Source organism: Tenrec ecaudatus, chromosome 17, assembly GCF_050624435.1.
Source record: "Tenrec ecaudatus isolate mTenEca1 chromosome 17, mTenEca1.hap1, whole genome shotgun sequence".
Taxonomy (NCBI): domain Eukaryota; kingdom Metazoa; phylum Chordata; class Mammalia; order Afrosoricida; family Tenrecidae; genus Tenrec; species Tenrec ecaudatus.
In genome coordinates this window covers 1,751,499-1,772,956 of record NC_134546.1, presented here as the reverse complement: position 1 = coordinate 1,772,956, position 21,458 = coordinate 1,751,499, and the positions used below count along the sequence as shown (strand labels likewise).

The window sequence follows — 21,458 nt, the reverse complement described above, 5'->3', positions numbered from 1 at the left end:
GGTATTGCTACTCTCAATATTGGTCCTGAGGGGTTTATTTTGACAGTCACTTTTAATAGGATTAGGAGAAAAGAAAACTCACATATTGGGATTCAGGGTGCTTTTTCATTTAGCTATCGCCATAATTGTGAACTGCAGTCAGGAAAATATTGACACACCCATTTTACAGCTGAAGAAATTTATGCTCAAAGCTGTTAGCAACCCACTCAATCGTTCTCTTACTCTTTCTCACTGTATTGTATTTCCCTTAAAAGCTGTTGAGTGATTAAAATATATACCTTCTTAAGGGACTTTAAACTTTTGTTCAAGAGTTTAGCCAGAGGAATCACGGGGTTCTAAAAGAGATTGCGTTTCTTTTTCTTTTTTTAAACATTAGGGATTCATGCAACTCTTATCACAATCCATACATACATCAATTGTGTAAAGCACATTTGTACATTCTTTGCCCTAATCACTTTCAAAGTATTTGCTCTCCACTTAAGCCCTTTGCATCAGGTCCTCTTTTTTCCCCCTCCCTCCTCACTCCCACCTCCCTCATGAGCCCTTGATAATTTATAAATTATTATTTTGTCATATCTTGCCCTGTCCGGCGTCTCCCTTCACCCCCTTTTCTGTTGTCCACTCCCAGGAAGGAGGTCACATGTAGATCCTTGTTATCAGTTCCCTCTTTCCAACCAACTCACCCTCTACCCTCCCAGTATCGCCACTCACACCCCTGGTCCTGAATGTATCATCCACCCTGGATTCCCTGTGCCTCCAGCTCCTATCTGCACCAGTGTACATCCTCTGCTCTATCCAGTCTTGCAAGGTAGAATTCGGATCATGGTAGTTGGGGGAAGGAAGCATTTAGGAACTGGAGGAAAGCTGTATTCTTCATTGGTGCTACTTCGTACCCTGACTGACTCATCTCCTTCCTTAGACCCCTCTGCGAGGGGATCTCCAGCACCTGACAAATGGGCTTTGGGTCTCCACTCTGCACTTACCCTTCATTCACTATGGTAAAATTTTTTCTTCTGATGATGCTTTATACCTGATCCCTTTGACACATCATGATCACATGTGGGTTTTGTTGCTTCTAAGCTAGATGGCCGCTTGTTTATCTTCAAGTCTTTAAGACCCCAGACACTATCTCTTTTGATAGCCAGGTGCCATCAGCTTTCTTCACCACATTTGCTTGTTCACCCGCTTTGGTTTCAGTGGTTGTGTCGGGAAGGTGAGCATCATAGAGTGCCAATTTAATAGAAGAAAGGATTCATGCATTGAGGGAGTGCTTGAGTAGAGGCCCCAGGTTCTTCTGCCACCTTAACACTAAACCTATAAATATAGGCACATAGATCTATTTCCCCATCCTCATATATATATTTGCATATGTACATGTCTTTGTCTAGACCTCTATAAATGCCCTTTGCTTCCTAGCTCTTTCCTCTATTTCCCTTGACTTTCCTCCTGTCCCACTATCATGCTCCGTCCCCACCTGGGTTACAGTTATACCTCTTCGTTACCTTACCCTTGATCATTCCCTACCAGGCCTGCCACTCCCACCTCACCATCAATTTGGATCCCTTGTTGTTCCCTTGTCCCTGGGTTTGTCAACACCACTTCCTTACCCCCCACCTCCCCCTCTCCCATGTACTCTGAGATTGCATTTCTTGATGGTATGTCTTTAAACTGTGTCTGAGGGGCTCTTAACTTTTCTGCTGTTGTTTCATTTTAACATATTCAAATGCTGAGGGCACAGCCATTGGCTGCACCAGAAGGATGGCTTCCAGGTGGGGCTCACCTTTCTCCAGACTACGCCTGCCTGCGTTGTTTGGTGGATCATTGGCTTCTTGCTTTGCACACACAAGCACATGTCTTGCCTAAATAGGATTCCGTTTCATACCTTCAATTTAAAAATAACTCCTTTTGTGTTGGTGTTGTTGTTTTGAAGATATGTCTCAGAACATACAGTAGTCCCCCAGCTCCTGAGGGGATAGCTGTCCAATTCAGTGACATCGCCTCCACTCTTCCAATGGCTTACTCACATCCTCCTCTTCCGATGCCCCTTTCCCCATGAACAGACTCCATGGCTCTCTGCAGTTTCTACTTAATCTTTAAAAAATAATTAGTTTGTTTATTTCTAACAGTCTCACCGATATACAATTTGCATACAATACATTTCAAGAGTTCAATCACATTCATGAGTTGTGCGACCATCACCGCTATCGATCCCAGGACATGTCTTCTTCCTTGGGCTTGTCGTGATTAATGCCTCACTTCCCTCCAGCCTCCCTAGCCAGGTGCCTGTGAATGGATTCCTCCAGTGTGGTCTCTATAGGTTTTCTTAATCTGTGTTTTATACACAGAGAGCACACAAAATCAACAAAAACAAACAAACAAATGGCCAAATGCAACACCAACGACAGAGAAAAATCTCAATAGGAGACATGAAACCCTGGAGCAGGTACACATTGTGTGAAGAGGGACATCAGTGGCAGGGTGTCACATTCAACTTCATCTTCTGAGTTGCTGTTGTCAGTTTGCACACCTTCAACTTTAAGAAGAGTGTCATACTCATGCTGGTGCTGGATGCCCTGTCCGTAGCTAGCCCACGTGGTCCTGGGAACATAGTTAGAAGCCTGTCCCGAGTGCTCCTCCAGGACTCCGAGATGGTGGGGAGAGTGGCGCCATTCCTTGAGGCACAGCAACACAAAACCCCAGCTTCATTGAGGCGTAACTCATGTTCAGGCCACCCATTGAAAATGTGGAGTTTAATGGGATTTAGCTTATTCACAGTTGTGCACCCGTCATCACCGTCAATGTTGTTATCTTTTCATCGTCCCCAAATAAAACCCCACACCCCATTGTCGTGTCCTCTGTCCTCCAATTTCCCTAACCCCCCCAACTCCAGGTGGCAACCGCTAGTGTATTTTCTCTGTAAAAATGTTCTGGTTAATTATGAAGCAGGAGAGCATAATATGCAGTCTGCTCCTCCACGGTGTAGCATGCAGGTACCTGGACTTCATTGTCTTAGACTGCCAACATAGATTTCCTGGTGCAGATCTCCACGCTTTATTCATTCGTTTATTGGCTGATGGGCCTTTGGAGTGATTCCACTTTCACTCTATGATGAACTCCTGGTGCCATTCTGCTGATGCAGTTGCGATCCTTTTTGTTGTGCTAGTTGATACGTATGATGAACTTTATAAGCCTGAATTTTAAAGATCTGTCAGGGTAGAGCCTGGTTTGGTGTGATTCCCCTGACGCTGTGGATGAAGACAGCGGTAGACACGGTACTTTGGGTGATGTGGCAATATCATGTATGCGCAACCCGCAGGGGAGCCTCAACCTAGACACATAGGGAGACGCAATCTAGCAATGTCCAAAGGGACCATGGTCCTTGCTTGCCACTTAGCCTCTGAGGAGAAGAGAAGTGAATGAAGAACTTAGCCTGACAGGCATATGGGTATGATTTTCCCAAAGTCTTTCTCTGATGGATTTGACATTCCAAGAAAGGATGCATTCCACACAAATAAATGACCATGAGGTACAAAATATAATTACCTTGCAGAAGTCTGGAGAAATCTCTTCCGGAGCGACAGGACGATAGTAAGTTTGGGATTTCATCTTGGAGACGATTGTCATTCAAAGACCATTAAAATGTACATAATGTACAAAAGATTGCCAGACAGAGAAGCTCCTGATCACACTCACGAGATATTAGTAAGTATTTCCGAGGCTGTTGGTGAACTAGGGAATTGTGAACTGATAGGTCTTTACTAAGTTCCTCCAGACCTCAGTCTGCTCTAAAGCTTCCTGTTTCAACAATTAACTCCTCATGTTTCTTTGTTGAGTGTGTGTGTGTGTGTGTGTGTGTAAAACCTAAAGAAAGCCAGGAAGCATCTGGATCTAGTGGGAATGCAGATTTCTGTGAGGACTGGATACTAAATGTAAACTGGATAAGCTGCGCTATCTAAATGTCTAATTCCCGCATCGACACTTCAGTAACCGCTGTTCAAAAATGCCCTGAACTGTTGCACTTCATAGGTTTTAAAAGCCGTGTGTGATAAGATAAGCCCCACTATAGGCAGGGACCCTTCCTGGCTGTGCGTGTGACCGACAACGTTGTTCTGATAACCCGGCAAAGTGGACCCGGGCTCCTCCTAAAAGCAGCACTTCCTTCTTGCTCCCTGACCTCCTCCAGGCGTGCTGGCCACCAGATCATTGAAGAAAGGCTCCCCACAGCAGACAGAAATGTATTGTTCAGCAAGGCCCGTGTACTGGTCCGATTCGGCATCCCACTTGGCAAAGTGCCGTATAGAATGAGAAAATGTATCCCAACTTTAATGCTGATGCCTTGTGAAGCAATTGAAGTGGGCAAGAATTCCAGTCGCTCACCCACCCAGAGCATCTTCATTTGGGGCCATCGGGATGCAAGTCTCACTGGTAACATCTCTAGAGCAGTTGCTACAGGCTCTATTGTTCTCATTGCTCCACAGGTGACGGAGATGAAGTGGGGAGAGGTTTGCTGATGGGCCTAGACCCACACAGCTGTGCAATATTTGGATTAGAGCCAGGCCGGAAGATCCCAGAGCCCGGGCACTGAATTACCCAGTTAGGTATTTGTGCTGTTTCTTAAATCAGTGTTCCGAGGAGCAATGTTTTCTGCCAATTTAAATATCATAGAGTACCTTGAAGTAGATATTTATGGTAATATAAACACAGTTACGCGTTAAAAAGCTGTATTTATTCTCCTAAAAATAAAAGTCATCTCATATGCCTATTTCATGCTCTGGAAAAGGCCTTTACTTTCTGTGCAGATGAAGAGTATCGTTTGATTTGGGAGGAGCACAGCAGAGAGATTTATGACTAAATATTTGCCACCCGATTTGGAAGACTTTCTAAATGGCTCCTTTTTATTTTTATTTCCCTACCTTTCTTTTTTGGTGAAAGACCAAATAGGCGAACAGTCATGTCTGAATCAAGTTTGCCCTGGTCAGGGAGTGACCAACATGTTGAAAGACAGCTCTGGTTATTTAAAATCCGACATCTTACTTGTATCTTTGAGGAACGTGGACTAGATTTAAAAGAAAGCAAGAGAAGGAAGAGAGAAAAGAGAGCAAAGTTTGTGGATGAAGTTGTGTGTGCGTGTGTTCTGCCATTTGCTGCACTGAGTTTTCTTATTCCATTTTGCTGCCGAAAGCACGCTTCATAGAGCAAATCAAAGGCTCCGGAAAGGCTGCTTGCATCCCTCTTGCTAAAAGAATTTCGTTCCCTCGCCTCATCGCACATCAAAGAGGGCGCCTGGGGAGGACACCCCCATCCTCCGGCGGGAGCCCGCAGACAGACGGACCCCTCGCTCGGCCCCCCAGCCGCGTCCCCAGGCCCCCGCGGCAGCGCCGAGCGCGAGCCCGGCGCCCGGCACCGCAGCAGCTGCCGCGGGAGCGCGCCCGCCGCCAGCATCTGGGCGGCGGCGGGCTCGGGCGCGCGCGCGGGGGCGCGCCCATGCAGCGGTTTTCTTCCCCCATCCAGAGGCAGCGGCGCGGGAAGGGTGGGGAGTCGGCGGAAGGATATAGCCGCGGAGGGAGCCGGCGCGCCGCTTTGGACGGCGGGCTCGCGGCCGTGGTTGGGCGGCGCGGGCGGGGTGTGATGCGGCACTGCGGTGCCGCGGCCGTTGCCCCCGCGCCTCCAGAGAGGGCGGCGGCGGAGGCCGGAGCGCGGCGCTGATTTCGGTGCCAGCGCGGCTCGGAGGCGAACGGAAAGCCTGCTTGGAGGGCGGGTTCGGACGCCGGGCGCGAGGGACGCGCATTCGGGCCCCCACGCCCCGGCGGGCGGCGGTGGAGGGATGGCGACTGCCCGCGGGCAAGGGGCGAGCCGAGCCGGTCGCGGCTGAGGCGGCGGGCGGGAGGCTTGGCGCCGCGCGGCGTGGAACGTGCCGAGCCGCGGCCGCCCAGGCGGAGCCCCTCGGCAGCCGCCGCCGAGCCGCTTCCCGGGGCGCGTGGTCCCCCTGCCCCCCGGGGCCGGCAGCCCGCTCGGGCTTTTTGTCCGGCCGCCTCCCCTTCCTCCGCCCCCGATGCCCGCGCTCTGCCCCTCCGCGCCCGGGAGAGACCTTTCCAGCGCCGCGCGCCGCCCCGGCGGCCGTCGGAGCCGCGTCCCCCTTGGCCTTGGCTGTTTGTTGAGGGGAGCCGCTCTCCCCTCCACCATGGGATTGTCTTCGCTTGCGCAGAGGCGCTGCTATTGATTTTCACCGCTCCCACGTTTAGCGGCCAAATTCCCTACGCGTGATTTTTTGTGTGGGGGGCGGGGTTGGTGGTTCCTCCCCCCCTTCTTCAAACACCTCAGCTGTAAAATGGAGAGCGAGATTTTCACCCCGCTGCTGGAGCAGTTCATGACCAGCCCGCTGGTCACTTGGGTGAGTGGGGGTGCCCTTTATTGTGTACTTTGCTGCGCTCCTGGTGGCGCCGAGGTGGAGGGGGCGTTCACGCCGACCTGACGGCCCTTCCCTTCTCGGTTCCAGGTGAAGACGTTTGGACCTCCGGCCGCGGGAAACGGCACCAACCTGGATGACTATGTGGCCCTGGTGGATGGGGTGTTCTTGAACCAGGTCATGCTGCAAATGTAAGTGCCCCGCTACACGACTCTTGCCGGGTGGGGTGGGGTGGGGTGGGGGGAGAAAACGCGTATTGTGAATTTGGAGACTTTTTCCCCGTCTTAAGCCCATGAAAAGTCCAGGTGGTTGGGGACTTGAACCTTGAAAGGCGTGAATACAGTCTTGTATTCCCAGCTTTCTGACCACAACCCAGTCATTTTACCTGTTAAAAATAATGGAACTTCTAATTATTCATCCGCTTACAGCCTTCAGCACTGAATTCTAGACCCTAGTGTGTCCTTTTTGACAATTTGGCAAAAAAATGGGAAAGAGAATAAAAGTCTAGCTTTGTAAGGGGAGGGAGGAGAGCTTTACTGTGAAGTTGCATGCATTTGATACAGAAATGCTTATTAACCTCTGCGCCTAAAAATAAATGGCCCCAATTTTAAAACCGGTGAAGTCAGGACAGATTTTGAAGCGAGAAGATTGCAGACAATAGTTCTGGTTGGTGAGGAGGACTTGCTGTGGGCAGTCATTTAGATGTCTATCATAACTCGAAGTGTGGTTAGGTGCTTCACTGTAAATTATTAGCTTGATTAATATTTTGGTAGATCACTTTAAGGTATTCTTAGAGGTTTTGAAATGCTGGTGACTGAAACCTGGATCACAACTAAATAATGATTATTTAGGCATAGCTTTATCTTTGATTTTACATTATGGGGTTTGTATGCTTTTGACCTGGGAGTTGACTATTGAAGTCATACTGGTAGTTGAATCAGTGAAATAAGAACTGGTCCATGCTTTATTGTTAGAGGTATTGGAACATACATGCATTCTAACTACTTGAATACGGGTTGTCAAATTCTGCATATTACATACAATTGTGCTCAAAATGATGTGTGTTTACGCTGGCTTCTCTTGAAAATAGATTCTAATTTACAAGAGTTGTTTGGAACCCTTCATTTTGTTTCTCATATAAGAATTTAGGGCAGTGTTTAATCTCAGTATATGTTACTCGAGACCCACTGCTGTTTGGCTCTGCTAATTTTACACATACAATTTCCAGTTCTCACAATTTGACCAGTTCTAACAATAGGATCACTGCTGTCTCTGTAACAACTTCCGTCTCCCAGCCCTTAGGAATCAAATCCTTTGCAAACCGTGCTTCTCCAAATTGCAAAGGATTATTGTTTCACCTGTTTGCCTTCTCAGGGTGGGAATCTTCCAGTATTCCAAGGCTATGGACAATCTTCCTTGGAAATTATTTTTTCTGTTTAAAAAAGGGCAGAAGTCAAATTTCTAAAGCACTGTTGCACTGGGTACTTCTCAGTCTGTGCTCAAAGATTTGTGTGCCATTTTTTCATGTCACTGTGAGCCTGTGGGGAAGTATTACACTCTACTGCACATTTCCCCTAAGTGTCTTATTTGCATAGGCACTCAAAGAAATATGTTACTCAAATGCATGTAAATGTTTTTACTTTTCCTTAAGAAAAAAGGAACGTAGAAATGAATTCTTTACAGAGATAGTATGTGTGTGTGATATTTTAGCAGCCCTTCCATAGGACTATTTTTTGCCTTTGAAATATCCCACTATTTCCTAAGTAAAATGGTAGAATAACGAAATTGACTTCTATTTCAAGGGAAACATGACAGGAAGGGTAGCCATTACGTAGATCCTCACAACTTGTTCTTCTCTGCCTCCTCACTTGCCTGTTTTTAGACAGAAATGTGTGTATTTGTGTGCTGAACTCTAGAAAATAGGTGTGCACAAAAACGGGGAAATGTTTTCAGTTCTCTGCTTTGATTTTGTTTTAGCCAACATATATATTTTTTTTAGTCAAAGTGCTAAAAACAAGACACTTCACTTTGACTACAGTTTTACACTTTTAAAAAAAAAGTGTATTTTGAAATAGTGGTTGCTAGGTTGGGTTTTTTGGGGAAGATTGACTTTTCCAAACCTCAACTCTGCTTCTGTGTTTTCAGTTCCACCTCTCAGTTTCTTTAAAAGTTTTTCAGTGTCCTAATTCTGTTCTGAATGATGTGCATAAACTAAAGAAAAAGACCATTAGGAAATATCCATATGTTTTAGTTTTTTTTGCTAAATTAAGACCAACACAGATATACCTTAATGAGTATCTCATTATTCATTGAGAGGATAAGAAAAGAAACATTGTTTAAATTTTTTTTAAAGGCTGTTTTTAGATGGTTAGGATTTTTGTTAATAAGCAGTTAGATTAATGTGTGATTTGATATACTCTCCCAAAGTGTCACTTCAACTAATAAGTTAGGCTAAAGGGGAGTGTTAGGTTGACATAATTTCTAGATTACAGTTGGTTGTAGAATTTGTGAGTGAGAATCATTTCTAAGTGAAGTAACCTGTCATTTTCTTGGGTTCATTGAGTATTACAGATCTGTGTGTTTGTGATTTTTATCAATTTTGGAAATTTTTTTTCCTTCCCCCCCCCCAACAGTTTTATTGGCACATAATTCACATATACAATTGAACTGTTCAGTCATTCAATCACATAAGGGGAGTTGCATAATCACCACCACATCTGTCTTAGAGCCCTTCCTTGTCTCCCCCTCCCCCATGGTCACATCACTTTCAAACTGAGTTGTGCAGTCACTGTCAGTTCTAGTGCTTTCTCCCTCTCCACCGTTCACTCCAGAAATCCCTTCCCTCCCCACCCCCACCCCTGCACTCCCTATAACAACTTGTTACAGTTATTATCATAAACATCCAGTCCTCCTGTGCTTCACAGCTGGGAAAACCAACACAAAATAGTGAAGACAAGTCTCACTAAGGTGTATAAAGGCAAAAATACAAATGATGCATGCATAAGAGGGAAAAGACCCCTATCGACATTCAAAAAACCAGGGAAGAAATTTGTCACGGGCCATCTAAGAAATACTTGCACTCCGTATTGATTCAGGTCACGTCTACAGGGAGGACAACTGGCCTGGTACTGAGTTCTATCCCCCATAATCAGGATTACAATGGTCTCTGCCTGAGAGTAAGACTGTTTTGAGAGTCTTGCCTTGGCTGGAGCAGACTTCCCAGCAGCTTGGTCTAACTGGATCCTCTGCTGATGGCTCCTCCACTGCCCTCCCTAGCCTTCTTCAAATAGGGTGTTCATAATTTCACCATATTCGAATTTTGTAATTGTCATCTTTGGATCACACAAGCCTGGTATGCTGCTTCTGTGAGGACTTAGCTGGATTCACACTTAGATGGTTGCTTGGTTGAATACAAGCCTTTAAGATCCCAGACAGTATTTTGATTGGTAGCTGGCACCATCCACTTTCTTCACCAGACTGGGAGAAATTTTGACCATTATTTCTTCAAATATGTTGTCCCTTCCTGCTCCTTGAAAGTCCACAGTTACATGTCGATTAGGCTCAGATCGTTTTTTCCCGTACCTTTTCCCCTCTTCATTTCATTTGGCAAAACAACTTTTGTCATTGAGTCAGTAGTTCTACTTATGCCCGCACGGGCCGGGTTGAGCTGCCTCACAGGGTTCTCCAGGCCTTGGAAGCAGATCTTTAGCTCTTTAGAAGTAGATTGCCAATTTTCTCCTGATTTTGAAGCACCGACATTTTGGTTGGCATCCAGTCTCTTTTAGCTATTACACCACTTGGCCTCTTCGTTTTAGGTAAATCTTTTTCCTGCAGTGTTTAAGCCACTGTTAATCTTTTCCAGCATATTTTTCATTTTCCAACATTAAATTTCATTTCTGGAAATCTAGACTTTTAAAATATTTTCCATGTCTGCCTGACTTCTAGCTCCTTGGATGTGTGGAACACAGTTACAAAACCTCTTATTGCCCATGTCTCCCTGTCTTTCTGGGTGAATTGTAATTGGGATTATGTTTTCTTATTGTAGATCGTTTTTCCTGCTTTGTATGCCTGTCATTAGGAAGTTTACCTTGTTGGTACTAGATCTTGTATTTTTGTAAATAACTCATGAGCTTTGTTCTGCGATCATCATAGTGTTGCTAGGACAGCATTCAGTGTGGTGCTGATTTTAGCCCATATTGAAGCATAATTCTTGCTGGTGAGGACAGGGACTACTGCTGGTCCCTCTGTGTGCTGTAGGTGATTCCTCTAAGCTAGAGGTTCCCAAACTTTCTTAGCCTACCACTCCCTTTTCAAAAAAAAATTTATTCGCTGCTCCCCTGGAATTAAAAATGTTTGTACTATAGCCCATCTCCAGGCTAAAATGTAGGTGTCTGCTTTTGCAGCCAATCCCCTGCTTTATTATCCCAGTCCCCCCACCCCCATGGCGTGACATTTTCCCTACCCTCGGTTAGTTTCCTCATGGTATATATTTGTAAACACAGAACCCCTCGGGGTTATGGAGCTGTGAATGGACAGCTTGTGCTTGCCTTACATAATGGAAGGTTGCTGTCACTTTGAAATGATTGAACCAACCCTGCTCTTGAACCAACCCTTCCGAAAAAAGTCAAACCAAACCAAGCTCATAGCCATTGACTTGGTTTCCAACAGAACGCCCTTAAAGAACGAGTAGAACTGCCGGTGTAACTTCCCGATGGTGTAAATTTTTGCAGAAAACCTCTTTTTTTTTTTTCAGGAGAGGTGGCTGATGGTTTTGAACTGATGACCTTGGTGGTGATAATCCACTACGCCACCAGCAAATTCTTTATCACAATTCCCTCCACTTTCTGCGTATGCAAGTTGTAAAACACTAAAAAGGCCTTGAGCCTTTTATTGCATGCACGCTGGTAAAGCTAAATGAGGATGATCTGCACTTGTTTCTCCTTACCTACAAACTTGACTTACAGACACCTAAGGACTGATCTTGTTCATAAACCTGGGACGGCTTGCACTCAGGTGAAGACACAAGGAATATCCTCTGTAGGTCTGTGAGTCTTTTCTTAAGACACTCACTCCTATTTGTTTAGCTCCCTTGCTGTCTCTCGACTGAGTGCTAGCTTCTCAACTCAGGAAGACTACTCTGCCTGAGTTCCTATTCCCTGCTCGACAGCCTGGAAACTCTTTAAGGACAATATGCTGGGGCATCAGTAGGGTTCACATGCTTGTTTCCTGTCTGTCAGGGACCTCTGTACTTTGGTTCCCTTTGGTGTTCGGTGTCTTGAAAAATTTACATATCTTTGCTTCACACACCCCCCAACTTGTTTTAGGCCTAAGGGTAAATTTTACCCTGTTAATCCAGCTCCATCAGAGGTAGAAATCACTTCAGATAGCTATGCTTTTGCCTGTTTAATCTTACATGACGGTTTTGAGATGTGACACTGAATTTTGTTTTCTGACCCTTAGGATAAAATTTTAAAAGTGTTTACTACAAATAAGACTATTGATTAACTTTGTGGCTCTTGGTGAATCCGAAAGTGAAGAGTTGGATATCATGACACTGTTCGTTTACTGACTGTCTTATAATTTTGGAGTCCCTTCATTAACTTGGGATTCACTGTGTTTGAAGAGGAATCCTGGATTTCACGAAGTAGTTCCCTGTATCGGAGAACCTTTGTACCCCTGGCATCAATCCTCTTTTTTACTAGGGAGAGGAAGCTATTTAGAAATCTGGAATGATGGATAGGCCAGCTCTTCTGCATGCTGCAGGGCATTTGCCTACTCCAAGCAAATGAACTTTTACCCCTCACTGTTAATGGTCAGGCATAAGGGCTTGAGGAAGGTGAAACAGAAGTAATAAATTTCTGTTGAGATATTCCTCAGTTATAACCAATTTTGAGTATTACTTGCTGTTAGTAAGAAATTGGTGACATAATTTCATAATTCTAAAAGGTATACTATTCATAATATCTAAGTCATTGGAAATAGGATATGTTAAGGTTTAAGATACTGAGAGACTTGATTATACTGTCAGAACTGTATCTGGCATTGTTCTCCATGATTGATCTCCATTAGATAGCTATAGATTTCTGTGCTTTAGTACTTGTTAATTATACTCATGGGTTTTCTGTGTATTGAATCTTGAGTTCTTGGGGCCTTTAGGAAATCATCTACTATGAAAATCTCTGAAATGAACCCCTTGAAACATGGCCATCCAACTTGTGCTTACGTATATCTGGAGAATCGGCTTCGTTAAAGGCACCTAAAAGCCCATCCACTTTATAGAGGAAGTTCGCCATTTTGGTGTGCTGAGCTTTGTTCCTTTGTCTTATCAATGCTTAAAATTTCCAAAATACATTATGCTCTGATTCTATGCTAATAATCCTAGAGTGACTTACAAAATACATAATCTCTTACCGAGGATGGCGAAACTATGGATTTTGATGTAATTACAACACTTCTCATTGGGCCTCATTGTTTTTGTTTATTAAAAAAAACATGCAATACAATCAAAATTGCTAATTTATTACCAAGTTCTGTTGTTTAACCTACATAGTTTTCAGACGTGTCCCTGACTCTTAGGTTAATAATTCAGTCATTCTTGATGGGTCTTTTTTCCTTGGGGCTTGCAAAAAGGAAAGCACCCCAAAAACCCATTGCTGTCAAGCCAGTTCTGACTCACAAAGTGACCTTTTAAGTCAGAGCAGTTTTTCCATATGTTTGTGATGAACTTGTTCATTACTAAAAACTAAGTTGTACTTTTCCTTCCTCTTTAGCCACTGAGACCTCGATTTAGATCTGAGGGCTGTGGGATCTGGAGGGCTTTTAAGACGGAGCCTTTGCTCGCCCTTTCCCTCTTGTAGTTGCACAACCCGTCCCAACAAGTGACATCCGAGTAATAGCCCGGTAAACGCCCCTGTAACCGTGGCTCTTTCTGTTTCCCCTGCTATCCTCCCTCCCTCCCTCCCTCTATAGTTTCCTATCCCTGTCCCCTGCCCATGCCTAGTCTCCTTGCAGTCTTCAAAGTCTTACTTTTGGTATAAAAAGCACTTTTCTTTGTAATAATGTAATAGTGGTGTCATTAAATACCTGTCTATATAAGATTGACTGACTCTGCTAAGCTTAGTGTTCTCTAGTTTTGTCCATGTGTTGTGGTAATTGAGAGCCTCATTGTTTTTTGTCGATGCATCATTGGAGTTTTTGGTTGTTTCAATGATTGTGCTATTGTAAACACAGGTGTGCATATGTCTGTCTGTGTTGTATCTTTTATTTCTTTAGGGTATATCCCCAGTAGGGACATTGTTGGATCAGAAGGTATTTGTGTTTGCATTTGTTTAAGGAAGTGCCATACTTTTTTCCATGATGGTTGTACAATCCTACAATCCCACCAGTAATGTAAGAGCCTTCCAGTCTCTCCACAGCCTCTGCACATTGATTATTTTCTGTTCTTTTGAATTTTACTAAATGTTTCAGTGTGAGAGGTGCTATCTCGTTGTTTTAGTTTGCATTTCTCTTACTGCTATGCTAATGAACAACATTTATTCAGATGGTTGTTGGCTGCCGGGATGCTGTCTGGTGTAAATTTTCTATTCGTGTTTTGTGCCCATCTCTGGATTGGACATTTCTTGGTTGGCTTTGACTATTGCCTTGCCTGGAAGGTGTTTTGTTTAGTTTTTTAGTGCCAGGCTGTATATCTTTCCTTTGGATTCCTGGCATAGTGGTTTACATACAGTAGGTTCTTAATACACTTTTGTTGAATGAGTGAATGAGTGAATGAATGAATAAGAGGCTATGTGGTAAAGGTGGCTGGATTTGGACTCTGGGTCAAATCAACTTGGGTTCAGTTCTAGTTGTATTACTTCAAAACTCTGTCCTTTAAGAATCTTCCGTTGAGAATGATGATGGCAACAAATGTACATTTGTTCTTGACACAATGGATGGATGTATGGATTGTGATAAGAATTGTACGAGCCCCCAATAAAATGATAAAAAAAATCCTTCGCATCTCAATTTCTACATCTATAAGTTGGGAGATAAATGTTTCTTTCTGCGATGGGGGGCAGGGGGAGGAAGAGGAGAAAGAAAAAGGAACTAGAAATACGGTATATACTCGTGTGTAAAAGCCAAGTTTTCCAGCACATTTTTATGCAGTTTTTGTGGTAAGATTAGGTGCCTTGGCTGATATTCCGATCGGCTTCTACACAAGTATGTACAGTAACTGTGTAAAGGCAGGCACAGGATCTGTTTTCTGTGTTTTTTTTTTGTCCTAATCATTTTTTTTCTTTTCTTTTTTTACATTTTATTAGGGGCTCATACAACTCTTATCACAATCCACACATATACATACATCAATTGTATAAAGCACATCTGTACATTCTTTACCCTAATCACTCTCAAAGCATTTGTTCTCCACTTAAGCTCTCTGCATCAGGTCCTCTTTTTTTTCCCCCTCCCTCCCCACTCCCCCCTCCCTCATGAGCCCTTGATAATCCACAGATTGTTATTTTGCCCTATCTGGAGTCTCCCTTCCCCCCCTTCTCTGCCGTCCATCTCCCAGGGAGGAGGTCACATGTGGATCCTTTTAATCAGTTACCCCTTTCCAACCCACTCACCCTCCACTCTCCCAGCCTCGCCCCTCACACCCCTTGCTGTTTTCTGTTTCATTGACTTCTGTATCCCCCATTACTGGTTGCTGTTATTTTCATCTGGTGTTACATCGAACTAACCCATTACTGTTTCCTCAAAGAAGTCAAAATTGCTCACAACTTAATTTTATAAAACCTCTGTTGCAGTCAAATCTATATAGCTTTATTATTTTTAACCTCAGGTTTCATACTTATAAACTGGGATAAAAAACTAATTAAGAACCAAATAAGATATTTGTACAAATGCCTAACATATGTCGTATTCAATAAATACTAGCTCTTGATACCTTTTAATTTTTATTTTAATTATTATAGTAGAACTGCCTTATGGGATGCCCAAAGTGTAATCCTTTGTCCTGTTGGGTTCAAACTGCTGACATTTTGGTTAGCATGTGATACATAATCCACTAATATGGCTCTAATAGCCTGAATCCCTTAGGCAATGTATTGTCAATTTTAGCCTAGGTATGCCTGTGGCTATAGCCCCTCTTTGGAGGGTGTTCTCTACTATGCTCATGGAAAGGAGTAAAGTAAGGATTATGCTGAGTCTCCTCCTTAGTAGAGGGTGTGATTCAAGTCATCTCCTTTTGTTTCCTTGGGAACGTTTTCTACTGAAAGTCAAAAACCATGCCTCTACATAAGAATGAGCCATCTCAGAAGTTAGGACCACAGAAATCCCAGGTGCTTACTAAGAAGAGACTCTAGGGGGAGCACTTTTGACAGCACTTTTGTCTGAAGTGGCAAAGGCTGAGATCAGAGGCACCAAGGCATGAAGACCATTGGAACAGAGCAAAGGAGCCAGCTGGAAAGTGGGGGACAGAACAGAGGAACAGCACCAAGACCATGCGACTGTGTGCAAGAGCAGCAGGCAGGATTCATGGACCACTGAGCTAGAGAACCAGGGAGCCAAGGAGAGGTGCTGCCATGGCTCAAGACTGCATCCTTAATGTTCTATGGTCTTGACTTGTGACCACCTGTGAACTTCCCCAGTAAACTCCTTCATGAATATTGTCTGTGAGTTTTATGTGGGCATTGCAATGAATTATTGAACCCAGCAGAAAAGTAATGGTTGGTGTCAGAATAGGCGAAAAAAGTTGAAGGTTGGAGGCATGTCTGACTGACCTCTGTTTCATGGCACTGGGGAAGCCAGAGGCAGTGAGATGCGGCCTCCCATACCATTTATGAAACAGCCGCCATGCACATGCACTTAACCACTGAATTCCCAAGGTTCCCTGGAAATCTCCCTCTAGATCCAAAAAAGGGGTCTGTCGTGGGGGTCATGATCATAGCCTTGAAGACCCAGCACAACAATGGGGGTGAGTAAGCTGACCTACAAGTGCTGGTGTGGTGGTGGGTAGCTTGGGTCATGGAGCCAGTAAAGGTAACAGTGACTGCAAAGTTACCAAAAGCAGGGAAGACACGAACAGACTTGTATGGTGGCAAACTCGAAACCAAACTCACCGCCGCTGAGTCTCTTCTGATGCAGGGCAACCCTATAGAACAGAGTAGAACTACCCCAGTGGTTTTCCCCATACTGTAAATCTTTATGGGAGCAGAAAGCCTCAACTCTCCCTGGCCTCCAGAGTGTCAGTGACCCACCAGGCCAGGAGGGTTCCAGAGCTTACAGACGTGACTGAGAGCTGAGTGGAGAGACCCTTAAAAAATGGAGCTCGCAGTTGACAGCATTGAACTTGCTGTTCTACAGTTTCCTGCTGGATGAGAATGAGCATTCGTTTTCTAGAATAGTAACCAGGTTCCCTTTGAGATGTTGAAACCTCTTAAACCTTATACTTTGAATGTCCGCATTCTGTTTATATGTCCTTTATTTTTATCTTTCTCTGGTGTTAAAATTATTATTACAATTAGATTGTTTCAGTGACTTATCTCTGGCTGTGCCAGAGAGAGGAAGAGTGGTACAGAGGGGTGGCTGCTATCAGAAATGGTGGTGGAGTTGGAGAACATTTATTTGACCTCTGGCTGCCTCATAGGAGCCAGCATAGTGCTGATTCTTATAATCTTACAACTCCCTAAGGAGTAATTTGGCAGTTACTTGTTTGTCTCCAGTGGCCCCGTAGCATTCGACTACCAGACTGTTAGGTTTTAGAGGCTAGAGATTTTGTACTCAAGATCACCAAAGCCTCCTATCATACCTAGCATTTGTCGCTAGCATTGGCAGAGTCTCTAGTATGGGTTAAGTTTTCTGTAAAGGTTGAAAGAATACGTGAAAGCTTTCTATAATTTTATTTAAAATATTTTGAAGATATCCTCCAATTTTAACATTGTAGAATTTGCTTTTAGTTTTTGGTTCATCTTCTAATTCCATCCCTTACTTGTTTTCACTACTTTTATTGGTTATTTCCCCCAACTTTCTTAGGCTTGCCTTGAGGTTATGCAGTAGAGAAAATTCCATGTCACGATCCATGGTTTTCTATGTTATATACTAACGAGTGCTTGCAGTTGGGTTCCCAGTGACTTTCCTCATGGTGTCCAGCATGGTGCCTTTGTTGTCCAGAGCGGACTGATGGTTTCACCTTGGACAGCCCATAGTGATGTCTGCATCTCAGTTCAGTTGTAGAAAGTTATGGGAAGCTTGGTTAAAAAAAAGAAGACGGAGGTTATATAAGGGGCAGGGTGTGTGTGTGTCAGTTAAGGGGAGCTGTTATCCTCACATGCTAGAATGAAAGGAAGACTAATTTCTAGCTTTTCTCTTTCAGAAAGATCTTGGTGATCTCTCCGTTAGGATCCACTATTATTTCCCCCATTAAGAATATTGTATTGCATTATAGATTTACTGTGTAATCCTCCATTCAACAATTCATACACAGCTTGTTCTGTGACATCCCTGTGATGTCAGCACTATCACCCTTTCTACCTCACCTGTTCCCATGTCCCACCCATCCAGTTTCTTGCCCCTCTTTCTGGGTTTTGTGTAAATGTTGACCATTTGTTTACATAAAGGTGCGCATTCCTCATGGGTTTTTTTGGTTATTGTTTAGCTTACAGGCTCATTATTTGGCTGAAAGGTGACCTTCAGAGTGGATTCAACTCAAGGTTAAAAAGGTGTCCTTGGGCAGTAGTTTCAGGGGTTCTGCTAATCGCCATCAGTCCAGTTAGTGTTGTTGTTTCTTATTGAATTTGAGTTTGTTCTGTGTATTCCCTCTCCCATCCCTGATAAATCATCAAAGAAGGTGGTTTTCTGTTTATGTATAATTTTGACTTTTCATGAAAGGATTGCCCTTTTGCAGTTGATGTAATTCACTCAGCATAGTGTCTTACAAATTCATCTGCTATGTTTTGTACATCATCATTGTTCTTTACTGTTACATTTTATTCCATTATGTTTGTGTTACAGTTTATCGATTTTTCCATTGATGGGCACTTAGATAGATTCTGGTTTTTTGCTGTTGTACTTGATGCTTTGGTGAGCATGGGTGGGCCAATGGCTGTTCATGTCACTGCTCTTGAATCTTTGGGATACATGTCTAGAAGTGGGATGGTTGGGTCATGAGATATTTCTATTTCTAGTTTTTTAGGGAAGTGCCGTTTCTGTAGTGGTGGCACCATTTGACAGTCCCACCAGCGGTGCATACGTTTCAATTTCCCCAGAACCTCACCGCTATTGGTTTTTGTTTTGTTTTTTGATCAGTGCTGTTTTGCAGAGGTGAGGTGAGGTGGTACCTCATTGTAGTTTTGATTTGCATGATCACAAAGATCTTTTCATATGTTTGTTAGCTGCCTGGATGTCTTGTTGGATGAAATATCTATTCATGTTCTTTGCTCATTTCTAGAATGGGTTGTCTTTTGTTTTTGAGTTGTTGGAGTTTTCTATATATGGAGGGTCTGTAAAAGGTTCGTAGACAATGCATATTATGAAAAAGTATGCATGCTTTTTAAATCATTGGGGACTCATACAACTCTTATCACAATCCATACATACATCAATTGTGTCAAGCACATTTGTACATTCGTGTTACCCTCATCATTCTCAAAACATTTGCTCTCTACTTAAGCCTCTGGCATCAGCTCCTCGTTCCCCCCCCCTTATTCCCCCTCCCTCATGAACATTTGATAATTCATAAATTATTATTTTGTCATATCTTACACTGTCCGACGTCTCCCTTTACCCACTTTTCTGTTGTCCATCCCCCTGGGAGGAGGTCATATGTAGATCATTGTGATCACTTCCCCCTTTCTCCCTCCACCTTCTCCTTATTCTTCTGGTATCACTATTCTCATTATTAGTCGTGAGGGGTTTATCTGTCCTGATTCCCTGTGTTTCCAGCTCTTGTCTATACTTATGTAGACCTTGATAATTTATGAAGTTAGAATCTCTTAATTCCCACTAAAGCTGGATTTAAGTATTTTGAATTAAATAAACTGGATAATTAAAGAATAAATAGCTGATTGCAACAATGCTTAAGTTAAAGAATAAAACTGGGCAAGAAGGGAGGAAGACTGGTAATTGTAACTTAACAGGAGTAGTCTCAGTGGCATAATGAGGTTAATCATTGGGCTACTAATGGCAAGGTTAGCAGTTCATATCCACTAGCTGCTCCATGGGAGAAAGATGAGGCTCTCTACTCCCTTATAGATTGACAGTTGAGGAAAACCTATGGAGCAGTGTACTCTGCCCTTTAAGATTGCTATGAGTTGGAATTAACTCACTGACATTGGTTTGGTAATACAATCTATGTATTTAAAAAATCACTTTGAAATACCTTAATGGTTCTTCAGGAAAAAATTTTTAAATGAAACTTTCTTAAGTGACTTATTCTTCTAATAAAGCTCTGAAAAATATTCGAACTTCCCATTATCATTTCTAGCAAACCAGGCTTGGTTGGCCAGAGTGAGAAACAGAGGCAGGGATGTGAAAGGTGAGAACTTAGGTTGATCAAGCAGGAAGGCAGGGCCCAGGAGTAGTCACCAAGGCAAGCCCTTCAAAGAAGGGCAATTGCAGTTTGACCTGTATTCACCAGAAAGTCAATTAGGGGATTATGAATACCGACCTGATTTCTGAGGGATGGTTACGAATATGCTTTAGGGGCAGGGTGATGATTCTTGGGTAGAGAATTGCTTGTTGACATCTCACTTGTAAGTGCTGACCTGCTTATGGATGTCCTGGGGACTTTTTGTTCCTTGACCAAAGTTCTTTTTTTCTGAGGTCAGCTGTAGGTAGTGACTGTCCTTTTGGCTGGCCAGCTCTGGAGATCGGAACCTGTAGTCTTGCTGAAGTGGGATACTTTTCTTGGGACTTAGTAGAAACGGGTTATCTGGAGACAAAGAGGTTAATTATAGACCATATAGGAAGCATATGTTTTAACATTCTGTGACAAGATCTCTTACATAACTGAAGTCATAGGTTTCCAAGCCTCCTTTAAAGAAGAAATTAGTGTACCCCTGGCAATGAAAAACTTTTGTACTGTAGCCCATAATCCAGGATAAACTGTACATATATGCTTTTATAGCCCTCCTGGATTGTTTTCAGTGCCCCCCAGGAGATGGTATTGCCCACTTTGGGAAATGTTACCTTAAGGGTCGCTTCATTGGATAAGATGTTTAATTTACGGCATTACATGGCTAAGGAACTGGGGGAGTGGTCTTCTTATTGAGAACAGTTATTTCCTTTTTTTCTTGGTGGTGGTTGTCAAGAACTTGTCTGTGGCCATCCACTGACAGTAGAGGGGGATTTAAACATGTTTTGTTGGGGTTGAACCTGCACATGTATGAATTGGAATCCCCAGTAGCAATACTTTTTGACTCAGTCTCCTATCTTATTTAGCTAGCTATGTAGATAATAGTGATCTACCTACCTATGTGCATAGGTAAGTATCTTGGTGTGGTTAGATAGGTAGGTAAGTAGGTGGGTGGTGTTTGTTAAGTGCTGTTTAACTGATTTTGACTCAAAGCGACCCTTTGGGTACAAAAAGAACAACACACTGCCCGGCCCCATCCTCACCATGGGTCTTACGTTTGAGGCCATCGGTCCAGCCAGTGTGTCAGTCCAGCTTACAGAATGTCTCCTTCTTTTTCACTGCCTGCTTTACCGAGCATGCTGGCTGGCCTTCTCTGGCTGTACTCTTCCAAGACGTTCTTCTGCGGTCCATGACATACTTTATATTCTTTGCCAACACCATAATTCAAAGGCACCACTTCTTCAGCTTTCCTCCTTTATTATCCAGCTTTCACATACATATGAGGCAATTAGAAATACTATGACTTTTGGGTCAGGCACACCTTAGTGACATCTTAGCTTTTTAACACTAAGAGGTCTTTTGCAGTACTTTTGCCCAATGCAGTACGATTTGATTTTTTTTAACTGCCTCTTGGAAGATGGATTGGCATGGTAGCTATAACACGGGACTCAAACACTGGAACAGTTGGAGCTCAGTGCAGGGTGGAGCAGTGTTTTATTC

General features: G+C 43.5%; 1 protein-coding gene across 4 annotated transcripts in view; it reads left to right on the top strand.

Moving 5' to 3' along the window:
* The first annotated feature begins 5,580 nt into the window (after positions 1-5,580).
* CCDC88A (coiled-coil domain containing 88A) overlaps positions 5,581-21,458 on the top strand; it is a 128,822-nt gene continuing 112,944 nt past the window's right edge. For 2 of the 4 annotated variants that reach the window (XM_075535646.1, XM_075535645.1), the window contains exons 1-2: positions 5,582-6,391; positions 6,497-6,597. In XM_075535646.1, coding sequence (XP_075391761.1) covers positions 6,329-6,391; positions 6,497-6,597 — 164 coding nt within the window. In that variant the 5' untranslated portion in view covers positions 5,582-6,328. Of the gene's footprint in view, positions 6,392-6,496; positions 6,598-21,458 lie in introns of all 4 variants that reach the window. The other 2 variants (XM_075535647.1, XM_075535648.1) reach the window with 2 other exon arrangements.